Here is a 22127-nt window from a genome sequence, read left to right as displayed (position 1 = left end):
TGACATGTCAATTACAAGTATGGAATAATTTTCTATCTTGGAAAAAAAAAAAGCCATGGTGTGACCAGAGCAGATGGAAGTCTTTTAGTCAGAAACATGCCCAATTCCTAAAATAAGAGATATTAAGATTTTCAGAATAGTCTCCTAGATAAGGTGTCCTTTGGGGGCTAAAATGTCAGGAGAAAGAAACCATGTAAGTACATTCAGCAAATGGTGATGTCCTCAATTATATGGAAATTTAATATGTGTACTCACTGGAAGGCAATAGCATGGACCTGGGTGCAGGGAATTTTGACTTATTAATTATTATAATAAAAACCTGACAAACAGCTTATTATAAAAGACCAAGAGAAATCACAATGACGTGACCATCAGCAGCTCAGACTTAACATCAATTATAATCACAGCTTTCCAGAGTATTCTCATTCTGCTACTTACCAGTCAGTGCTGGATTTTCTAGCTGAGTTTCACTCACGCCAGCTGCCCCTGCCCCAGTGCTCAAAGTCCTTGAAAACGATAACATCTCTTTCTAATGTTTTATACTCTAATAAGAAATGGTCTAGATATTTTAACTATGAAAATACAAAATATATTAGTTGAGTCACAGAATTATAGACACTTATAATACTGCAGAAAGCATTTAATGAAAATCTGTCGGCTCTTGTGTTATAGGTAAGGAAGTAATGACCGCGAGCTTAAGTGACTTGCCCAAGGTCACACAGCTAGTAAACAATCCAGTGCTATGCTTCCTACCAAACCGACTTGTCATATCAAAGGACATGATGAAAGCTTCTTGGTTATTCTAAACTGCAATATTAACTGCATAAAGAAGAACTCAGTTCTAAGAACACACATTTGATCTAGATTAGTATACCTTTTCACATTCCAGTGAGTCAGGGAATCTCTACGGTCATTATTAATGCTTAGTCTAAATCAAAATAAAGATTCAAGCTCAAAGCAAAATATCTGCAATTAAATTTGCCAAAGATGAGAAAAAGACATCGAGAAAGATAAAGAACAAATACTGGCAAAATCACCATATACGATCCCAATGCCAAGTAAAAATGTCCCCAGTGAATAAATGGTAGACTGGATAAGAAAATAAACTGAAAACCTGAAAATTAAACACAATAACAAAGAGATACTTCTTTAAAAAAAAAAAAACAACCAAAAACTCCCTTATTGTTACATTTGTCATTTTCAAACAAATTACACTATGACCTTTGACTTACGGAATACACTAATAGTTAACTAACAGTTAACTATTAAAAGTCAGGTACGGAAATAAACATTCCAGTCTCTAGTGTCACCAAAACCATTCAGAAAGCATATTGCCAAAGATGTGTTTTGGTGCCTTCCTTTTTTATACTAGAGAGCTGATTCTTCAAGGATTTCAAGACATTGTTCCTTTTTGGAGTATTTATAAGAAAAGTTTAGTATATTCAGTTTTACTTAAATGCTACATTGCATGGTGTATTTATTATTACCTTATAAAATATGATGCTGCAAGTAAGACATGGAAATAAACTTTACAAAAAACAAATAGATACAGTATTTTCATACACAGGATTGACTGCATTAATAATTAACAGAAAGCTCTTTCACAAGGGAATATAATGGAAAGTTTTTCTTAAGCAAATAGGCAGCAACTCAATAGAAATCAGTAGAAACCAGAGAATAAACTGGTGCCATATGTTTAAACAGAAAAACAATGATATAGTCCATTCGACAATGAAGATGGATGTATTATGAATTATAGTGAAACAAAGAAACTGCTTCTCGGTAAACAAATATAAAACATAATAGCTAGCAGATTTCCTATTGAACTGAAGGCAAAGAGGCCTGAAGTTACAGAAGAAAAAAAAAAAAAAAGCAAAAGATTCAGTATACTCTCTAAATCACAATGCCCTGAAATCGAGACCGAACTGCTTTTACATGGAGATTTTTTACCACAGAGGTATTCTAGCGCGGCATTTCCCCCCTTTGTCTAATTTCACTAATATACCCTTTAATTGCCTCTAGCCTCAATGAATGACAGCCTCTCTCAGGATATGTAACTAAAGTTTCCAGTGTATTAATAAACACACAGTAACAGGAAGAAAGAAAAACAGCAAGAAAAAAGGAAAGAACAAGGCAAAAGAAGTCACATACCCTTTTCTGTAGGACTATTGGCATTATTGTAGGCAGAGTGACTCTTCTCGCACTCAGACTCATGCCTGCTCTTCGTAGGAGGAACCCCTCTCATAGATCATGGATGAAATGAAAGAAATCTTTTATAGTTACTCCTTCGAAATCTCAGGGCTCAGTGCAAAGAAACTAGGAAAGTAATAAATGTCACTCTGCTTATGTGATTCCAGTCTACCCAAAGCCAATTAAGGATGGCTGTGGGACAGGACAGGCAGTGACCAATCAAAGCCGGGAAAACTCCGCCTTTGTCCTTGGAAACAACATTCTGATACTTTTGTTTATGATATTTAAAGAACCAGATTAACAGGCATCTAGTTCACTTAACTTTTTTTTCCAAAACAGTGCAATTTAATGCCATCTTTGTTGACTAAGCAGCTATGTCTTTAGTTTACTAAAACATTTCAACATATGGCAGATAAGAAACTGTTTACATGGATCTATTTAAAGTACATAAATAGGCAGATGAGCTAAATTTACTTATGCAACCCATAAATTCGATAAATGGGTCGATTAGAACATATTATAGAAGGTGCAAAAAATAATCCTGAGGTTAGAATTGGTCTTAAAGTATTAATTTATGTGTTACAATAAAAGGTTTTTAATATTCACTGACGCATTTCATTTCTTAAACAGCTAAAATTTTTATTATGGACTTTTCAACTATCCTTAAGGTTACATGCTTAAGTATTTCTGTTAATTATTTCCTTAACAGTCAACCTAAAAATAATAATGTTAAATATAAAGGGCGCATTAAACCACAATATGTGAATTTCAAATGTTTATCACTTTTAAAAAAGCCCAGAATTCTGTAATTTAGCATCTTTCACTCAATTAAAGCATTTAGACAATAATCACTGCTCAATGCAAACACAAAATTTTAACAACCATTTTGCCTTTATTCTTACACTAACTGAAAACTGTATTTTAAAAATGCGGGGGGTTTGGAGGAGAGTCACAACTAAAATCATTGATGGCTAACAAGAAAATTTTCATAATTTCAGAGTTTCTAAATAAAGAATAGAACACTCAACATGACAAAAAGTATCATAATATTAAAACTAATCTAAGGTATTATGATGGTAAGATCCCTGCTGGACGGATGACTTCACAACCATCTACTACTCTGCTCTTCAGCCACAGCACAGGGAATGAACCACTGCAGTCAGTAGGAGAAAACTTCTTGTAATTTCTAGCTTACAAGGTGGTTGTTGTAGTAACAAGGCAAAATGGAAGATTCTAGGCAACTCAGACACAAACTTTCCATTTCATTATCTAGACTGGTACTAAGCAGGGTTCACTTAACTGCTTTACACTTAACGCTTTGGGTAGGTTTTATGTGCAGAATGATCTCATATTCCTCAAAAGGAAAAGAGACATTACAAACTCTACAGAGTTCCCTACTTGGAATTTCAAAACCTGCATAGATTCCTCAGAAAGGTAGCAGGGTGGGGGCGAGGGGGAATTCACTTAATATAAAAAGTCACAGATGGATCTAGTTTGGGGGCATTCATTTGATCCTTATCCAATTAGGTTTATCGTGGCCTTTTAAAATAACAGTATCAATAAAAACTTACTAGTACTGGGATGGGAGTTACCATTTGTAAAGTGGAAGATTCTGGTTTAAACTTAAGTCATTTTTTTGGCAGACCAACAATAACAAAGCCCACAGTAACTACGTCATTTCAAGATTATTATCTGCAGTATTTGGCTTTTTCTTTCTTCTTTTCTCAATTTAGTCTTTGGACATTACAAAGAAGTGTTATCTCTGGTCTCCAAAAAGGGGTTCCACCATAATCAAAGCAATTCATTTCACTAAATAACGAGGCAAAGTCCCCACTATGCATGAGGCGGTGTGTTTGGTAGTAGGAACATACTATTGACTAAGATATGGTCACTGCCTCAAAGCAGAATAGAGAGAATTCATTTTTAAATTTAAAAAAAAAAATCATACTAAGTAGTGGGCTAAGTGAGTCTAACAGTGATTAAACTAGGGATGCACCAAAACAGAAGAAACTACACCACTTCAAGGAGGAAATGACATTTTCTTTGACAAGTGATTAGAGGAAAAGACTATGCAGAACTTGATGCCTGATGGGGAGATAAAATGAGGTTCCCAAAGCTGATTCCACATTTTGAGGTCTAGGCAAGTGGGAGGTCAAAGACGCTGTTTTACTTCACACTACAGAGCTTTTTATAACTAAAAACGAATTCCTCAAGTCAAAATGATGTCCAGGCTCTATATTTATTACAGTGCAATATACCTGCCCTATAAGGGCTTTGAAAAACACTTGACAGACAACCGGTGTGATAGGTCATCTCTTTAGAACACTTGAAAATTGAAGTTTATAAATTTTCAGTGAAAACCATGAAGAGCAAAATGTGGCATTTTGTGACTCTGTGTTGCCAAAAAGGTCATTGTCTTTGAAAAATGAGACTTGCATACACTTTTCCTAGTCAATAGGCTGAAAGACTAATGAGATGACATTCACGCTTACGACAGGCAGTGTCTCATTTTTCAGTGATCTTTCCAAGTGTTCATATTGACTGTGCTTTATCTTACCTCCCACTTATTGTAGACACTGATTCAAAATTTAACTTTAGCCTATGCTTTTTCTTACTATTATTATAAATGACTTTCACACTCACTAACCTTGTCACCTGATCCTTAATTTCTTCAGCTTCTGCAAAATGAGGATAAAAAGCCACGGCCAACAATTTTTGAACTGCTATGAGGGTCAAGGAAATCAAGTTTGCATAGGGTCTGGAAGGGACCAAGGCAGGGGCTGAAAACCCTGCTGCTGCGAAGAATGGGGCCTACGATGCATTCTCACAGGTCATCATTTCCAAAACCAATATTTGGTAAAACATGGTTGTATGTTATTTTGGTCCTTGCTCAATACTCTGAAGGAGTCCATTTTGCCACTCAAAACATGCATATCAAGGTTTCAGTGTGAATTGAGAATAACAAAAAATAACCACTATTATGATTATTAATGGTAGTTATGTGAGTACCCACTATGAGCCAGGCACTGAGCTAGTTTTCACTGAATCCTTACAACAACACTATGAGGGAGGCACTCGCTCCTCAGTAGATGAGGGATCAAAGGCCAGAAGAACGGCAGCTAAGAAATGGTCTCAGGTATAAATACATATTGCAAAAGAACTTTCCCAGGTTCGTGACGTGCATAAGTCAACGAGCCCTGATGAAAACCAGATTCGCCCCTTTCCATGACACCCCACTATTCTACCCTACAATATTCTCCCCCACATTATACTATATAATTTGATAGAATGTTAGAATAAAATGTCATCATGTGGGGCTGTTTCTGAGGTACCTAAACATGTGTTAGTTCTCCTAATTCAATAAGTATGTGTTGAGGGCCCTACTATGTGTCAAGTCCTATGCTATTTGCTATAGGGAATTCAAAGTTGATAGCTCCTGATTCCTGTTTGCCAAAGGAGCTGACCCATGAAGACATGTAAACAATTAGTCAAAATAGTGTACCAGGTAGGATCCGGGCAGAAGACAATGTTACATAGGCACCAACCAACCTCTAGGTTCCAAGCCAGACCTTCAAACCTCTTCCCCTACTCAAGATCAACAGAAGCTTCTTATAGATCCCAAAGGCACATTCCATATGCCCACCTCTTTGTTTCTAATGTCCACTCACCAAACACCACCAAACTTTTGAGGCCCAAGACAAGGCACACCTCTTCTGACAGTGACACTGATCATGCTTCCTTCAAACATCTCTCCTTTTCTTGGCAGTGGGGGAGGGGTACGAGTCTACCTTAGAACTGGCAGGTGGAGAAGAAGGAAGTCATTCCTCCATCTAGATTTTACCGTTCTTTATTTTGCACATTTTTAAAATTTAAACTTTTCTATTGCTCGTGTCCTGCTCTGTACATACTAATACACTGTTTTGGCAACTAATAAATCTTTCCATAGGCCCTAGTTTTCTGCCTAATGAAAGTACAGTCCTTAAGGGTGGGACCCAGTCTCTTATTTCCTCTCCTGCTCCCAGAATACCTAGCAGAGTGCTTTCTGTACACAGTAGGCATTATGCTCACTCACAATCATTGTGGAAAGACTAGTCGCTCCGGTTACATAGCAGACAAGCCTCCTTTCTTGTTTTAACAATTGCTCGCCTTATGATTTATTCTGAACAAAACCACACAGTCTTCTTCACAAGAGCATTTGGACATTCTTTTGCTATCTGACATAGTACTACTAGTAGCACTAATGTAAACACTAAATTTAACTGTTGTCCTAAGAACACTGATTTCACAGAAATCTTAAAATATTTTATTATAGCAATTAACAGGCCAGATCTTTCGACATAAATTCAGTACCTCTAGTTCTACCAGCTCACACTAAAGTGCTTTGCTTCCCTATGTATGTGACACGGCATCAGGCTTCTCCCTTGGTGAGCCGGAACTTATCTCCCTCTCTCCTATTTTGGCCTCCACTCTGACAGCTATTTCCTTCTGTCAGGAATGGCTATGTTTATTTTCAGTGATTCAAAGTCTAAAAGAAAATTTCCTCTTTCAAAGAAATGACTGAATGACTTATACGCCCTAGTGATGATAAATATGACCAATCCACAGTTCATTCAAGTATTTTTTTTTTAAGATTTTATTTATTTATTTGACAGAGAGAGTTCACAGTAGACAGAGAGGCAGGCAGAGAGAGAGAGAGGGAAGCAGGCTCCCTGCTGAGCAGAGAGCCCGATGTGGGACTCGATCCCAGGACCCTGGGATCATGACCTGAGTCGAAGGCAGAGGCTTAACCCACTGAGCCACCCAGGCGCCCTATTCAAGTATTTTAAAGTGACTGTGTATTCCATACCCGACATAATTTTCGAGAAGCATTACACCTGCCTACCAAGGAACTACTATCTACAAGAGGGTCGATGGACACTTAAAAATAATCACAACAAAGTGTTAAGTTCTGTAAATCAGCATAAATAAAGTACTGGAATGGTAAAAGAAGAAGAGTTAACTTTACCATGAGAGAGTGAACAAGTTCCCTAGTAAAAAAAAGATCAGAATGAAGATAATTCTGGGGCCCCTGGGTGGATCAGTTGGTTATTCATCTGACTCTTTTTTTTTTTTTTAAAGATTTTATTTATTTATTTGGGAGAGAGAGAGAGCATGAGGGGAGAGAGGTCAGAGGGAGAAGCATACTCCCTGCCGAGCAGGGAGCCTGATGTGGGACTCCATCCTGGGAGTGTGGAATCACAACCTGAGCCAAAGGCAGCCGCTTAACCAACTGAGCCACCCAGGTGCCCCTGCATCTTATTCTTGATTTCAACTTAGAAGGTCATGAGGATCATGAGATCGGGCCCCACATCAGGCTCTGCACTCAGCAGGGACTCTGCTTGAGATTCTCTCCCTCTGCCCCTCTCCCTCGTTGCATACATGCTCTCTCTCTCCCTTTCTTTAAAATAAAATACTTAATTAAAAAAAAAAAAAGAGTGCAGGTATTTCCAGGTAAAGAAAACATAAAGATGAATCTGGGAAAACATGGAGGGAAGAGCCAGACGACAATGGTCATTCTATGTCACACTGAGCAGTTTGACTCTCATCCTTAAAGGGAACCATATTTGATAAGAAGTGAATTTTATCTCAGTGTGGAAGATGAAGTGTGTCGTTTCTGAGAATGGTAACTAAAAGGAAGGAAAACAGTTGGAAGGACCTAAATGAGTCCGAGAGAGAAATGGAAATTACCAGATTAGAAAGAAGTCAAGATTTCAAAGATAACAAGGAATTAGAAACAGCAGGGTCAAGTAGCCAAACACATACAGAAGTCATTAATTTTTTCCTAGATATGAGCTTACAACATAAGTTCTAGAAGTATAGGCTGTAAAGAGATAAACATCTTGCCTACACTCTTCATATTTCATATACTTTAAGATTTTCTTAGGAAAAATAGTCTCTGAAATTTTGGAGAGATAAGATGAAGAGAACAGACAGAAAACAAGCACCTACCTTTCTTCATGCTCCCATAACCTTATACTGACAAGAAGAAGAAGAAAGAGGAGCAGGGGGTGGGGGGGGTAATTTCCTTGGTAAGAAAGAAGAAATCCTTTCTCTTTTTTTAACTGTGCTGGGATATAAGGAATGTACTTCAGTTGACCGTGCACTAAAATAATTTCTAGAAGCTAGAATGTCATTGGGATCAGACTGATAAGAATACATGCAATTATAGCAGGAATTTATGTTAAGAGAAATGATGTTGTAAGTAGATTAAAAGAAAGTGAGTTTAGAATATATATATAGAATACATATAGATATATACATAAATAAATATTCTATATATAGATATATATTTACAGAATATATATAGAATATAGATATATATTCTGTAAATATATATCTATACATAGAATACTTAGAATATATAGATAGATAGATAGATTTTAAAGATTTTATTTATTTATTTGACAGAGAGAGAGACAGCAAGAGCAGGAACACAAGCAGGGGGAGTGGGAGAGGGAGAAGCAGCCTTCCTGGGGAGCAGGGAATCTGATATGGGGCTCGATCTCAGGACTCTGGGATCATGACCTGAGCTGAAGGCAGATGCTTAATGATTGAGCCACCCAGGTGCCCCTAGAGTATATTTTTTTAAAAAAATAGAAGCTCATTATAAATACCATTTCTTAAGAGTAAAGGAATGCCAAAGCTGAGGCAACCCAAAATTTCCCCAAAAAGACCAAAAAAAGGGGAAACAAATCTAAATAAGTACTTCCACATAAATAAATAGACAATCAAGGATTACTAAACATTTGAAGAAAACAAACAACAGGACAAAAGATATAAATATGAACAACAACAAAAAAAAAACCCTCCCAATATATCAGAGATAATTCAGAAGACAGAATATTAAAATGTCTAATCGGACTCCTGAGATCAGGTAAAGATTCAAGGGCTACAGCATTGATAAAATAGAACGCTATGTAACAGGAGTGATCAAAGAACCATAGACCATTCTTTGATATTACAAATGTTTGGAAATATAATATTATTATAATAAAACTAAAAGCTAATAAGTGGCATGGAAGATAAAGATGAGAGGAGGTCTCCCATAATAAAAGGTCAAGGAAATGAAGAAAAGAGAAAGGAAAAAAAACAAAACAACATGGAGGAACAATCCAGAAAGATCAACACATAAAATATGAGTCACAGAAAGAGTAAAAAAATAAAGTAAAAGAAATAAGAAAAGGCAGAAGAGAAGATCCCTGAGCCAATGTAGGTCACAAACCATTAACCGAAAAAGACCCACAGAGGGCTCAGTAATTTGAATGAAAAAGGAATCATGCTAGACAAACAGTGGCAAATGGGACAACTTCAAAGAGAAAAGATAAAATCCCTAACACTTCAGAATCAGACTGGTAACAAAATATAATGCCATTTCTCATTAATATCCTCCAAGAATGTAAGCGTAAATATCCTCAAAAAAAGAATAAAACCCAGGGGCACCTGACAGGTTCAGCTGGTAGGGTGCAACTCTTGACTTGGGGTCGTGAGTTTGAGCCCCACGTTGGGTGTAGAGATCACTTAAAAAACAAATAAATAAAGATTTTTTTTTTTTTTTAAAGGCAGAGAAGGGGTGTCTGGTGGCTCAGTCGGTTATACATCCGCCTTCAGCTCAAGTCAAGATCACAGGGTCTTGGGATCAAGCCCCACATCAGGCTCCCTGCTCAATGGGGAGTCTGCTTCTCCCTCAGACCCCTCCCCCTCTTGTGCTCTCTCCCTCTCAAGTAAACATATAAAATGCTTAAAAAATAAAATTAAATTAAAAGGCAGAGAAAATAAAACCCAAGGAAGTCAGAAATCCATCTTTGCAGGGAACAGGATACCCCTGTAGCAGTAGGAAGCCATTATATTAAGAAACCTTCACACTTTCCCATTTCCATTAACACAGAAGAATCAAAGACTGAAAAAAAAAAATTCAAACACAAAAATGAAAAGACTTCTTAATTTAGTACTTGGACCTTGGCTTTCTTCCTCATGAAACTCTCATAAATACATTCGAAGAACCTTCCCCCCCTTGAAGATGAATAATAAAATGGAACCATCAATGAATCCATACAAACATACTAACAATGGACAAAAAGGAATAAAGTAACAGGAGAAACAAATGGCAGGAGATGACTACTTGGAAGAAAAGTTCTGCCAAGACTGGATAAAATATAAGACCATACATTAAACCAATAATAAAAGAGAATTAATGAAGCAAAATCATGTATGTTCACCCAGAAAATTAAAAAGCAATATGGAAGAAACGACAAGACAGTAAGAGATGAAACATTAGCTGGCAGAGTTCAAGAGATTTAATTGCTGTATTGAAATCACTTGAAATCAGAGTTAAGGTAAACAAATGACAGATACAAGAAAAGCAGCCAAAGAGAGAAGAAAAATTGTTTTAAATTTAAGCATTAAAAATAGAGACAAAGTTAAGGAGATCTCTACACCTGTAACTGAAATCTCTATAGACAAAAATCAAAATAATGGAAAAGAATACATGTATTAAGATAAAAATATAAGAAAAATTTTGAGAGGCACCTGGGTAGCTTTCAGCTCAGGTCATGATCCCAGAATCCCGGGATCTAGCCCTATGTTGGGCTCCTTGCTCAGTGGGGAGTCTGCTTCTCCCTCTGCCTCTCTCCCCAAACCCCGCTTGTGCACTCACTCTCTCTCACTCTCTCTCTCACAAAAATAAATAAAATCTTTAAAAAAAAAAAAAAAGAAAAAATTTTGCAATAAAATACCTATTGAAAAGGCACACTTTCGGGGTGCCTGGGTAGCTCAGTGGGTTAAACCTCTGCCTTTGGCCCAGGTCATGATCTCAGGGTCCTGCAATCAAGTCCCGCATCAGGTTCCCTGCTTCCCCCTCTCCCTCTGCTGCTCCCCCTGCTTGTGCTCTCTCTCCTTCTCTCATTCCCTGTCAAATAAATAAATTCTTTTAAAAAAGAAAGAAAGAAAGAAAGAAAAAGAAAGAAAGAAAGGAAGGAAGGAAGAAAGAAATAAAGAAAGAAAATCCACGCTTTATCAGAGAAATTCATTTCAGGAGTCAATACTAAGTTACCTCAGTTAAGTTACTGGTCTTCAAATTTAAAGGTTTCTTGGGCACTGTGCCCCTGGATGGCTCAGTTGGTTGAGCCACTATCTTTGGCTCAGGGCATGATCCTGGAGTCCTAGGATCGAGCCCTGCGTCAGGGTCCCTGCTTAGCAAGGAGTCTGCTTCCTCTTCTGACCCTCCTCCCATTCATGCTCTCTTTCTCTCTCTCTCTCTCAAAAACATAAATTAAAAAAAAAAAAGAATTCTTGGGTGTCGAGACAAAAAACCTCCAGCAGCTTTAAGGGGTGAATCCACCAGTTGCAGTATTTCCCTACACCACCACCCAACTACATGCTTAGGAGGACCTCATTGCCGCTGGTTACAACACTGGGTAGAGTAATGCCCATGAAATTCTTGAGGAAAGAAATATAAATGAGATTTTAAAATCTAGCCAAACTCAATTATAAAGGCAACAGCCAAAGTTCAAAAGTTTTGAACATATGCAAACACATAAAATCTTGTTCCCATGGGATCATCTTGAGGCATTTACTAGAAGATAAACTGTAGTTATCCAATAGATGGCTGAGAAAAATCAGAGTAAAAGGACTATAACGAATACCAACACTATTTATGGGACTAACACACTATGTCATTGTGTTGCTATAATAAAATATAAGTAGTATAAGCTTTAACAGTGCGTAAATGATAAAACATACCAAAAAAAAATGAAAGTTGAAGGAGGAAAAACATGGAACGTTACTCAGATCAAAAGATATTATTCAAAATTGATAAATCACAAGAGAATTTAAGTAAATTATTTTATAATGCTAAAATCAGCTAGTAGAGAAGGGAGAATCAAGAGGACAAATATTAATTTTATTATTGCTCCTTAGAGGAGATTAATAAATAATCTTTAAATAAACAAGAGGATTAAGGTTTTTTTGTATTGTTGCAGTCATGACAACAAAACATAAAACTTTCTAATTAAAAGAACACAATAATAAAAAAGCAGAACACATTGTGAATTATTTCCAAAACCTATAAGAAATATAATACAAAGTAAAAAAACAGCATTCATACCAAACTTTCATGTTCTCTCAGTATTTAAGAGAACCAAACTTACTTACTGAAAGGAAAAAAAACCCTCCACATTTGAATTATAAAGCAGAAGCCAGTTTATTCTGTGGGAAAGAGATCACTATAACTAAGTGAGAAAGTTTGAAAACAAAAGGATGGGTGGTGAGAAGGGGGTAAAAAGGAGGGAAGGAGGGGTGGAGAAAGGACAGAGAAGCAGACAGGGAGGGAAGGAAGGAAAGATACACTGGTCAAATGAGGGTAAGACTGAACTCAGGGCAGAAGAGCAATAAACAAGCAATGAAGAAAACTTTATAATGCTGAGTGATATAAATCACAATAAAAATGTGTTGACTATGAATATCTAGGTGTCATATAATACACATGTGTAATGCATATATTATAGGAGATATAAGAAAAATCAGATAGAAACATTACTAACCAACTCTCTCAAACCACGCAGAACAAGCAGTTCTTGTTTTGTTTTGTTTTTGTTAAGTAGGCTCCACACCCAACATGGGGTTTGAACTCATGACCCTGAGACCAAGAATCACAGGCTCAGCCAACTGAACCAGCCAGGAACCCCAAAGAAGCAGACTAAAAAATACCTATAAATATAAAAAATATAAATAGGCTAATATGATTAATAAAATATTTAATTGCTATATATTGAATTCTCAGGTTATATCAGAGATTATAACGTCTCTTTAAGTAAGTGATTTAAACAATAAAAATCTGGTCACATTCTAGGTCACAGATAAAACTGCCCAAAATTGGGACGCCTTGGTGGCTCAGTTGGTTGAGCAGCTGCCTTAGGCTCAGGTCATGATCCCAGCATTCTGGGATCGAGTCCCACATGGGGCTCCTTGCTCCGCGGGGAGCCTGCTTCTTCCTCTGCCTCTGCCTACCACTCTGTCTGCCTGTGCTCACTCCCTCTCTCTCTAACAAATAAATAAATTAAAAAAAAAAAAACTGCCCAAAATTCTAATACTGGAAAGAGTACAAACAACAGTGTCTGATCACAATACAACAAAATGAAAATTGCTACTAACTCTGTGGTTAGGAAGCATCTAAAAATTTTAAGACTCTTCACATAACTCTTCCAACAAAGAAAAAACAGAAGTTGAAATTGCAGACTATGTAATAGTAATAATGAATATAATGAAAACACTATAAATCACATCTTATACTGCTTAAACAGTTCTCATATTATAATTCACCTCCTTAAGCAACATTATCTATTAATAAATAAGAATGGAAACAAATTCATTAGCATCCAAAAATTAGAAAATATCATGAAATTAAACCTGAAGAAAGCAGAAGGAATAAACTAACAAAGGCAGAAGTAGAAATTAAAACTTGGAAAAAAGCAAAATGGTAGAACTGATAAATAATATCTGTTCTCTGGGGACAAAAATAAAATAGATAGTTGGGGAAACAAATCTAGGAGATAATGAACAAAGTACCAATACACAAAAGAAAAAATAATACCAAAGAAATGAAGAAACAATTAAAAGAATATTAAGAAACTACTTCCTCCAATTTTATGCAAATAAAACATGGATGAAATAATTTATTCTTTAGGACAATATAATTACATATAGCGAATACAAAAAAAAAAAAAAAAAAACAGAAAATTCAAAGATATCAATTACCATAGAAGAAAATTGTCAAGGAGCTACCACCCAAAAAGGTGGGCCAGTTCCAGATAGCTCATTTCACAGATAAATTCTGTGTAACCTTTCATGAACAGATTATTTCTGTGCTATTAACTATTGCAGAGTAAAGAAAATGTACAATCATAGCCAAGAAAGTTAGAAGAACAAGATCAGTGAGGAGTGTCTTTCCATACCTGATATACTTAATATAAATCTACAGTCACCCACTTTTTTTAAAAAAAATACTGAAACATCTATGCGTGTATGCAAAAGTTGACACTAAAAAGCAATGGAGAAAGGATGAGCTAATCAAAATATACTGACTGTACCCATCTGAGTAAACTAAGGATACAGATTCTTTACCTAACATCGTATACTTAAATGGACTCTAAAATTCAAACCTTAAAGAGAAATTTCTAAAAATTAACTAATTTATAAACGGGTTGGAAGAAATAACCAAAAAAAAAAAATGGTTTAACAATCTTGTGGTGGGAAAAGCCTTACTAAGTAAGCCCTACAAGCCATAAACAAAATCAACACATTTAACTCATAAATATTTGTAATGTCTATAGTATAAAAGACTCCTACATAAAACTCAAGTGCAAGGCACAGATTGAGAGTAAGAGAGGATGAATACCCAGAATATATGAAGAGTTCCTAAAAGTCAATAGAAAAAAAAAATACCCTCTCCTCAAAGGGCAGAAATGAGCGTACAATTCATAAACACATAAACATATTATACCATGGAATATAAAAACTTGGAAAGATATTCCTAGTAATAAGTGAGACATGCCTTAAAATAAGGCATTTTTTTCAGAATTGGACAAAAATTTAAGATGGAGAATGTCAAGTGCTGGCACCAGTGTTAGAAAAAGAGTGATACTCTCAAGCACTGATAAAAGTAGAACAAAAGGCAACAAACTTCAAGGAAGGAAATTCAGCAGCATCTATAAAAACCTTAAGAAGCCAGGAGCGCCTACATGGCTCAGCCAGTTAGGCATCTGCCTCTGGCTCAGATCATGATCCCGGAGTCCTGGGATCAAGCCCCGCACCAAGCCCCGCACCGAGCCCCGCACCGAGCCCCGCACTGAGCCCCGCACTAAGCCCTGAACCGGGCTCCCTGCTCAGCAGGGAGTCTGCTTCTCCTGCTCCCTCTGCCCTTCCTCCTGTTCATGCTCTCTCTTGTGTGCTCTCTCTCTCTCAAATAAATAAATAAAATCTCAAAAAAAAAAAAAAAGTTCTTAAGAAGCCACACCCTTTGAAGTAACTACTCCTTTCCTTGTTCCCTACCAAAAAAGTAGCATAAATATTTATGAAGGCATCTGGAGAAATGTTCACTGCATTATTGTTTACCAGAAAAAAAATTAGAACTGACATACTGAAAATGGTTGCATATTAAAATATATCACATTCAAACTATGGAATACTAGGTAGCAGTTGATAGCACTAAGGTATGGATTAACAAAAAAGATTGCAAAACCATACTGTTGAAATTTTTAAATTACAGAACCGAACTTAGTATCACCCCATCTGTGTAAAAACAAAGAAAATACTTGTACTTTTATATATGCACATTAAGTGCAGGTAAGTGCATTGAAAAAGACCTAGAAAAATTCATACCAAATTTTTAACAATCTAATCTTGAGAGGAAAGTGAAATTGAGGAGAGAGATGATCATGAACTGGTTATTTTCAATGTATTTATTTTTATAATTTTATCTTAGTTACTATTCTATAAAATTAAAATATAAAAAGCTGTAAGACTACTCACTAAAGGGCAAGTACTTAATAAAAGTAGTGTGCCATGAGCTCTGACTGCTCAAATATTGACAATGTCTCCTTAAGAACCTTTACTGTATTCTTCACTTTTGAGCAGTTCTCTCTGATATTGACATTTAATCCGTTTTATGATATATTACCCATTTCTGTAAAATATATTGTTTTAAGAAGTACACATCCCTTACACAATCAGCAAATATTCGAACTGTCTATGAGGCCAACTTGTATAACTTAGCACCCAGGAATTCCTTCTAAACTAACTCCTCTGGCCAGATGATCATTCAGCACACCGTGGAAACCTCTAACTACAGAAAAATAAAAACCACTGTGTGTTGGTATCTTTGTATCTCTGTGCCCACTGGGTTATTAACTATTAGCTAAATGAAGGAGTGCTCTAGTTTTTAGGGGGTCCTTTCTTCTGGTAAAGATCTCCTGTCTGTGCCCCCTGCCCTCAAATAAGTAAAAGAAACGAGTGTGATTTTAAAGAGAATCGTGAATAGCAGCTATAAAATTTATTTTCACTACCAGACATACATACCACCTCTATCTGGAGCATGTTCTACCTTCTATCTTTCTAATTAAATTAGAAACTGTTCCCTTCTGTCTTCTAAAGACCATCATTTTGTCTCCTGTAGTGTGCTGAGTAATGCTCCTTACCATCACCAAAAAAGTCCACATCTAATCTCTGGGAGCTGTGTATATGTTATCTCACACAGTAAAAGTTTTGCAGATATGATTAAGTTAAAGATCTTGATTAAGGGAAGATTATCCTAAGTTATCCAGGTGGCCCCAAAGTATTCATGAGGGTACTTCTAAGAGGGGGGCAGGAGGGTCAGAGTCAGGAAAGGCTATGTACCGGTGGAAGCAGAAAGTGAGAGATAAAAATGCAGAAGCAGGGGTCAGAATGAGGCAGGACCAAGAGCCAAGGAAAGCAGGTGGCCTCAAGACACTAGAAAAGGTAAGGAAATGGAGCCCTCAGAAAGAATAAGGCCCTGCTGACATCTAGGCTTCAGATTTCTGAAATTGTAAGAGAAGAAATATGTGGGGTTTTTTGTTTTGTTTTGTTTTTTTAAAGATTTTATTTATTATTTATTTGACAGACAGGGATCACAAGTAGGCAGAGAGGCAGGCAGAGAGAGGCTCCCCACTGAGCACAGAGCCCAAAGCAGGGCTCAATCCCAGGACCTCGAGATCATGACCCGAGCTGAAGGCAGAGGCTTTAACCCACTGAGCCACACAGGCGCCCCAATATGTGTTGTTTTAAACTACTAAATTTGTTGTAATTTGTCACAGCAACAATAGGAAAGTAATATATCCCTCTTTCCCTCCCACCTTCTTAGGAGCCTTACTTTATATTCTCCTTTCTCTTCCAGTATTTAAGCTTTTCTCAACCAAATTCCTCAAATTGGCTTTTAAGCATACTGAAGCCCCTGGATCTGAAAACAAAGAATGCTGAAGTTTCTCTTCACCTAAAACATCTATCTTTTCTTTTACCAACAAACTTCTCCATATCTAATCTAAGGGCTCTACTCTGAAGGTCTTAATCCACCCAAAGATCCCCTTGACGCTAAGGAACATTCCATTTACACTTCAGTATCATGTGGACAGTTTTGGCTCACCTCTCCCTGTTGACTCTACTTTGGCCAGCTTATTCAAACCAAAGATTTCAATTACCACACTATAGGTAGATACTCACTAACTCACATCTCTTGTTCAGATATCTCTGTGAAGCAGTATACCCCTATATTTAATTGGCTGTGTGATATCCCCATTTGAATGACTCAAATGCACCTTGAACTCAAAAAAATCCAAATAAAACTCATGATGTCACTGTCTACCACCCAAACCTGGTCCTCTTCCAGTGTTTTCTTTGGCTCAGTGAATGGCATCACCATCTATCCAGGTGCATAAGCCAGAAATTTCATAGTAATTCTGACATGCCCCACTTTTCAGATCCTATATCCAATTTTTCACTAAGTCCTGCTAATTTTACTTTCTAAATATCTTCAAAATCGATCTATTTATTTTTATCTCTTATAACACACTCTAGGAATGAAGTGGAAGCTTCTGATCTCCATGACCACTCACCTCTCCTTCCCCATGGTCATTGGAATAGTTAATAGGAGAATACAGAATTTTTAATGCTTATAGAAAGATTGTCCCTCCTTACAGTTTCACCATGATTATCTATCTGAATCCCTCAAAATTAATCTCTTTAGGTCCTTTCCCTGTTCATGTCAGTCACTCCAGCCCCAGAACCCCTAGATCATCCATTCTTGAGTCCCACATTCTCTGCTTAGGATATGTACATCACCTCCTCTCACCTCATCACCCACACTTCCCCAACTACTGAAATCCTTTACTATGCCTCTGGATCTCCCAGAGGCATCATGAACAAAATCCCACAAAATTCAACCACTTCTCTCAACTTCTCCTTCCTTTTAACTGAATCCTCATTATCAATGAAGATCACTGTTCCATACTTAATGGCCCTAGACCCACAGGTGGGCAGAAGTCTTCTTGTTCCTCATTGCTCTTTTTTGGACAGATCTCCCTTCTTCTTTTCTAAATTTGCCTACCACTGAATCTTTTATCATTAAACTATACCACCCACTATTCCTCCTCATAGCAGTTATCTTTGGTCATCTAAGCTACTGTCATGAAAGCCTTAAGATCATCCATCAGGTCAGAGAACAGAGTGAATATCCTCGGGGAGAATGTGACTTCATCTAGAATTGCTTCAATTATCCATACACAATGTCCAACATTTGATAAGAAATCCACTGGCATCTGAAGTAACAGAGGTAGGGTGGGGCAGGATGGAAACAGACCATGGAAAAAGACCTAGATATTGAAGTGAGCAGATATAGACTTTGAAATAATTGCAACTACTGTGTTCAAGAACATAGAAGACAGGGGGCGCCTGGGTGGCTCAGTGGGTTAGGCCGCTGCCTTCAGCTCGGGTCATGATCTCAGGGTCCTGGGATCGAGTCCCGCGTCGGGCTCTCTGCTCAGCAGGGAGCCTGCTTCCTTCTCTCTCTCTCTGCCTGCCTCTCTGTCTACTTGTGATCTCTGTCAGTCAAATAAATAAATAAAATCTTTAAAAAAAAAAAAAAAAGAACATAGAAGACAGGGGCGCTTGGGTGGCTCAGTGGGTTAAGCCTCTGCCTTTGGCTCAGGTCATGGTCTCAGAATCCTGGGATCGAGCCCCACATTGGGCTCTCTGCTCAGCAGAAAGCCTGCTTCCCCCTCTCTCTCTGCCTGCCTCTCCGCCTACTTGTGATCTCTGTCTGTCAAATAAATAAAAAATATTAAAAAAAAAAAGAACATAGAAGACAAATGCAGAATTCATAAAAGAGCTCAAATCTATAAAAATGAATGAAATCGATATTTTAAAACATTTTAAACATTATTTTGAAGCATGGATATTTTAAAAATATTATTAAAAGGACAAAAATGGAATTAAAAACTCAAAATGGCCTTAATAGCAGGCAGGGTATAGCCGAAAAGATTAGTGAACTGGAATATCTCAGTAAAAACATTCAGACTGACATAAGAAGAGCAGAGTAGAAGAGAAAAAAGAACATATGTATATGTAAGATATGCACAAGGCAAGAAAAAAAAATGTCATAATGGCAGCTGAGAAAGAATCAGAAATATAATATTTGAAGAACTTTCTTCACTTAGTCAAGATACTCCAAAACTGAGGAAAGCCATCAAGTCAAAGAATTAAGAAGCACTATGCATGTTAAGCAGATAAATATCTGAAAACAATAATTATGCTCAAGAAAAGATAAGGGAAAATCTTAAAAGCAGCCTGGGGTGGGGAGTGGGGAGGACAGAATCTTTGAAAATCCAATGACAAGACTAGCAGTTAATTTCTTAACAAAAATGATAAGAGTCAGAAGACAATGAAAAGACATCTATGAAATGTTAATAGAAAATAATGGCAGAAATTAATATGCAGTAAAAATACCTTTCAAAATAAAGACATTTCTGAGCAAAGAAAATCAGAGATAATTTGTGACTGGCAGAATAGCATTAAAATAAATATTAAAGGAAATTTTTCAGGCAAAAAGAAACTGATTCCAGATTTTTTTAAATTGCAGAATATAAGAAAGAGGAATGGAAAAAGTAAATATATTGGTAATTCAAAATGAATTTTGAATGAACAAATCCATGAACTCTCAACATCTTATGAAATTTAAAATATGTGTATGATTAAGATATAAGATGACATTCACACAAAGGATGAAAGGACAATAATAGAACTAAGTGATCTGAGTTGTGGTGACAGGATCCCTTGGGTAAAGTCAAAGAACCATGTTATAAAGTCAAGGACAGTACCAAGGAATAGTAAAATAGTATAAAACTATAAGATAATAGAGTGAAATAGCTAAATGATTTAAAAATATTTGATTCGTCAAAAAGAAGGCAGAAAAGGAAAAATAAGTAACATAAAATAGGTGGGAAAAAGAGTGAAAAGGTATACAACAAACGATTTGCAGTTGTAAAACACTGTACTCATTTTCACATTAAAGTTGAAATAATTTCTTCATGGATTTTCTAATCATAAAAACATTCTAGGTAAGCTTAATGAAGTAGTTTTTCTTATTTTAGGGTATCTCCTTTACTGGTGCTGAAAATCATACTTGTTTTGTCTTCCTTTGAATCTAACAAAATTAGTTGACCTCATTTGCACTTCGGCATTAAATCAAATTCTGTGTTACCATCCAGAGTTTAGAATGGATTATATTTAACTCAATTTATAAACTACAAAGGGTTTAACCCAATTTCAATTTCCATAATCTTTTTATTTTAAATAGGAAATTTTTATTTGGCCCAATAAGAAGTTTTACTATATCTTTGTGATTGTGACATAGATATGCTCTGCAATGAAATGAAATAAGATTTAGGAGACCAACACTAAAACTAATGTTGTGATGTCAGGTTTAAAATTAATCCTAATTTTCTTAGAGAATTTGTATCTACTCAAAAGCTTTGTTGAAAGAGTGAAACCAGGGGTGCCTGGGTGGCTCAGTGGGTTAAGCCTCTGCCTTCAGCTCAGGTCATGGTCTCAGGGTCCTGGGACGGAGCCCCACATCGGACTCTCTGCTCAGCAGGGAGCCTGCTTCCCTTTCTCTCAGCCTGCCTCTCTGCCTACTTATGATCTCTGCCTGTCAAATAAATAAATAAAATCTTAAAAAAAAAAAAAAGAATGAAAGAGTGAAACCACCTCTACTTATTAGATGTGATGCTGCCTGATTCATGAATTGTTTAATAAAGCCATTTAGATCTTCAATCAATTAATCAACAATGAAAGGTAAAACCACAAATGACTACATCTTTGGGTTATATTGAGATAACCTGTATCTGAACCCTCTTAATGATGGTGTGAACTAAAGTAAAGCACTTAACTTCCCATGCTCAGTCTCCTTATAGTGATAGTACATGGAAATAATATGAATTATACATATTAGCTGCTAGTATCATTTATATGTTGTTAATATTATTGGTATTATGTTAGGGAAGACTTGAGTTTTCATCCCTTGTCTTCTACCAACTCAGAGCATCTATCCTTATCTGCAAAATGCATTTTTAAAAATGGACTTCAAGTATTTTTCCATTTATAAGGGGGAAAAACATTAAAACAAACTTGAAAACACTCACTTCCTGAAAGAAACAAAAAGATTTGTCTTTTTAGACAAAGAGAGATGACAAGGATTAAATCCCTACAATTTAAAAGTTCTTTTCAGGAAACTTAAGTATTTTTCTCTTATCATTACTGCAAAAATACAAAGGAATACATTGTCTTGCCACAAATCAATGTCACCCGGATGACTGAAGACACAAAATTAAAGCTGCTCTTCTCCCAAATATAAATCATGCCTAACAAAGTGCCATATAATGTCTTGCCTGTTCCTCTTCTTCATATTTATCAAGAAACTGCTAATACTTTTATAAAAGTTACACATTTCCTTATAGGGAAAACAACAACTTAAAGAATACGATATTCCGCTATCTTCAATTTCATCAGTGGGAAAGAAGCAGAAGAGAGAAGGCATTTTGAAAGAGACCTCAACTCTGCAGATTTATTACCCTTGATCCCAAGTAACAAGTCAGTTTCTTTTCAAACCATTCCCACAGGCAAAAGAAGTTCGGTGGTATAAGAAATTTCATTAAAATGCACAATATTTTCAGTCACAGCTGTATTGTATTTGACTTTCATTTTTCTTCATAGAAACTCTTTAAATACAGGACTAAAAGCTAAGTATGTCCAAAATACCTGACAGTATTCCCGTTCCATTAGCAAAGTGTTTCCAGCTGTTGATAAAAATCAAAAAGTGGTCATATAGATAATATAAA

At 36.4% G+C, this 22127-nt stretch overlaps 1 protein-coding gene across 2 annotated transcripts in view; it reads right to left on the bottom strand.

Moving 5' to 3' along the window:
• GRB14 (growth factor receptor bound protein 14) overlaps nucleotides 1-22127 on the bottom strand; it is a 122273-nt gene that overhangs the window by 66624 nt on the left and 33522 nt on the right. The window contains exon 1 of one of the 2 annotated variants that reach the window (XM_080798694.1): nucleotides 2152-2386. The exons of the other annotated variant lie outside the window; for it this stretch is intronic. Coding sequence (XP_080654820.1) covers nucleotides 2152-2214 — 63 coding nt within the window. The 5' untranslated portion in view covers nucleotides 2215-2386. Of the gene's footprint in view, nucleotides 1-2151; nucleotides 2387-22127 lie in introns of those variants that run through there. 2 annotated transcript variants of the gene reach the window in all.

The sequence above is a fragment of the Martes martes genome, assembly GCF_963455335.1.
Source record: "Martes martes genome assembly, chromosome: 3".
Classification (NCBI taxonomy): domain Eukaryota; kingdom Metazoa; phylum Chordata; class Mammalia; order Carnivora; family Mustelidae; genus Martes; species Martes martes.
Note: the sequence above shows the minus strand (reverse complement) of the source record. Positions and strands in the feature narration are given on the sequence as shown.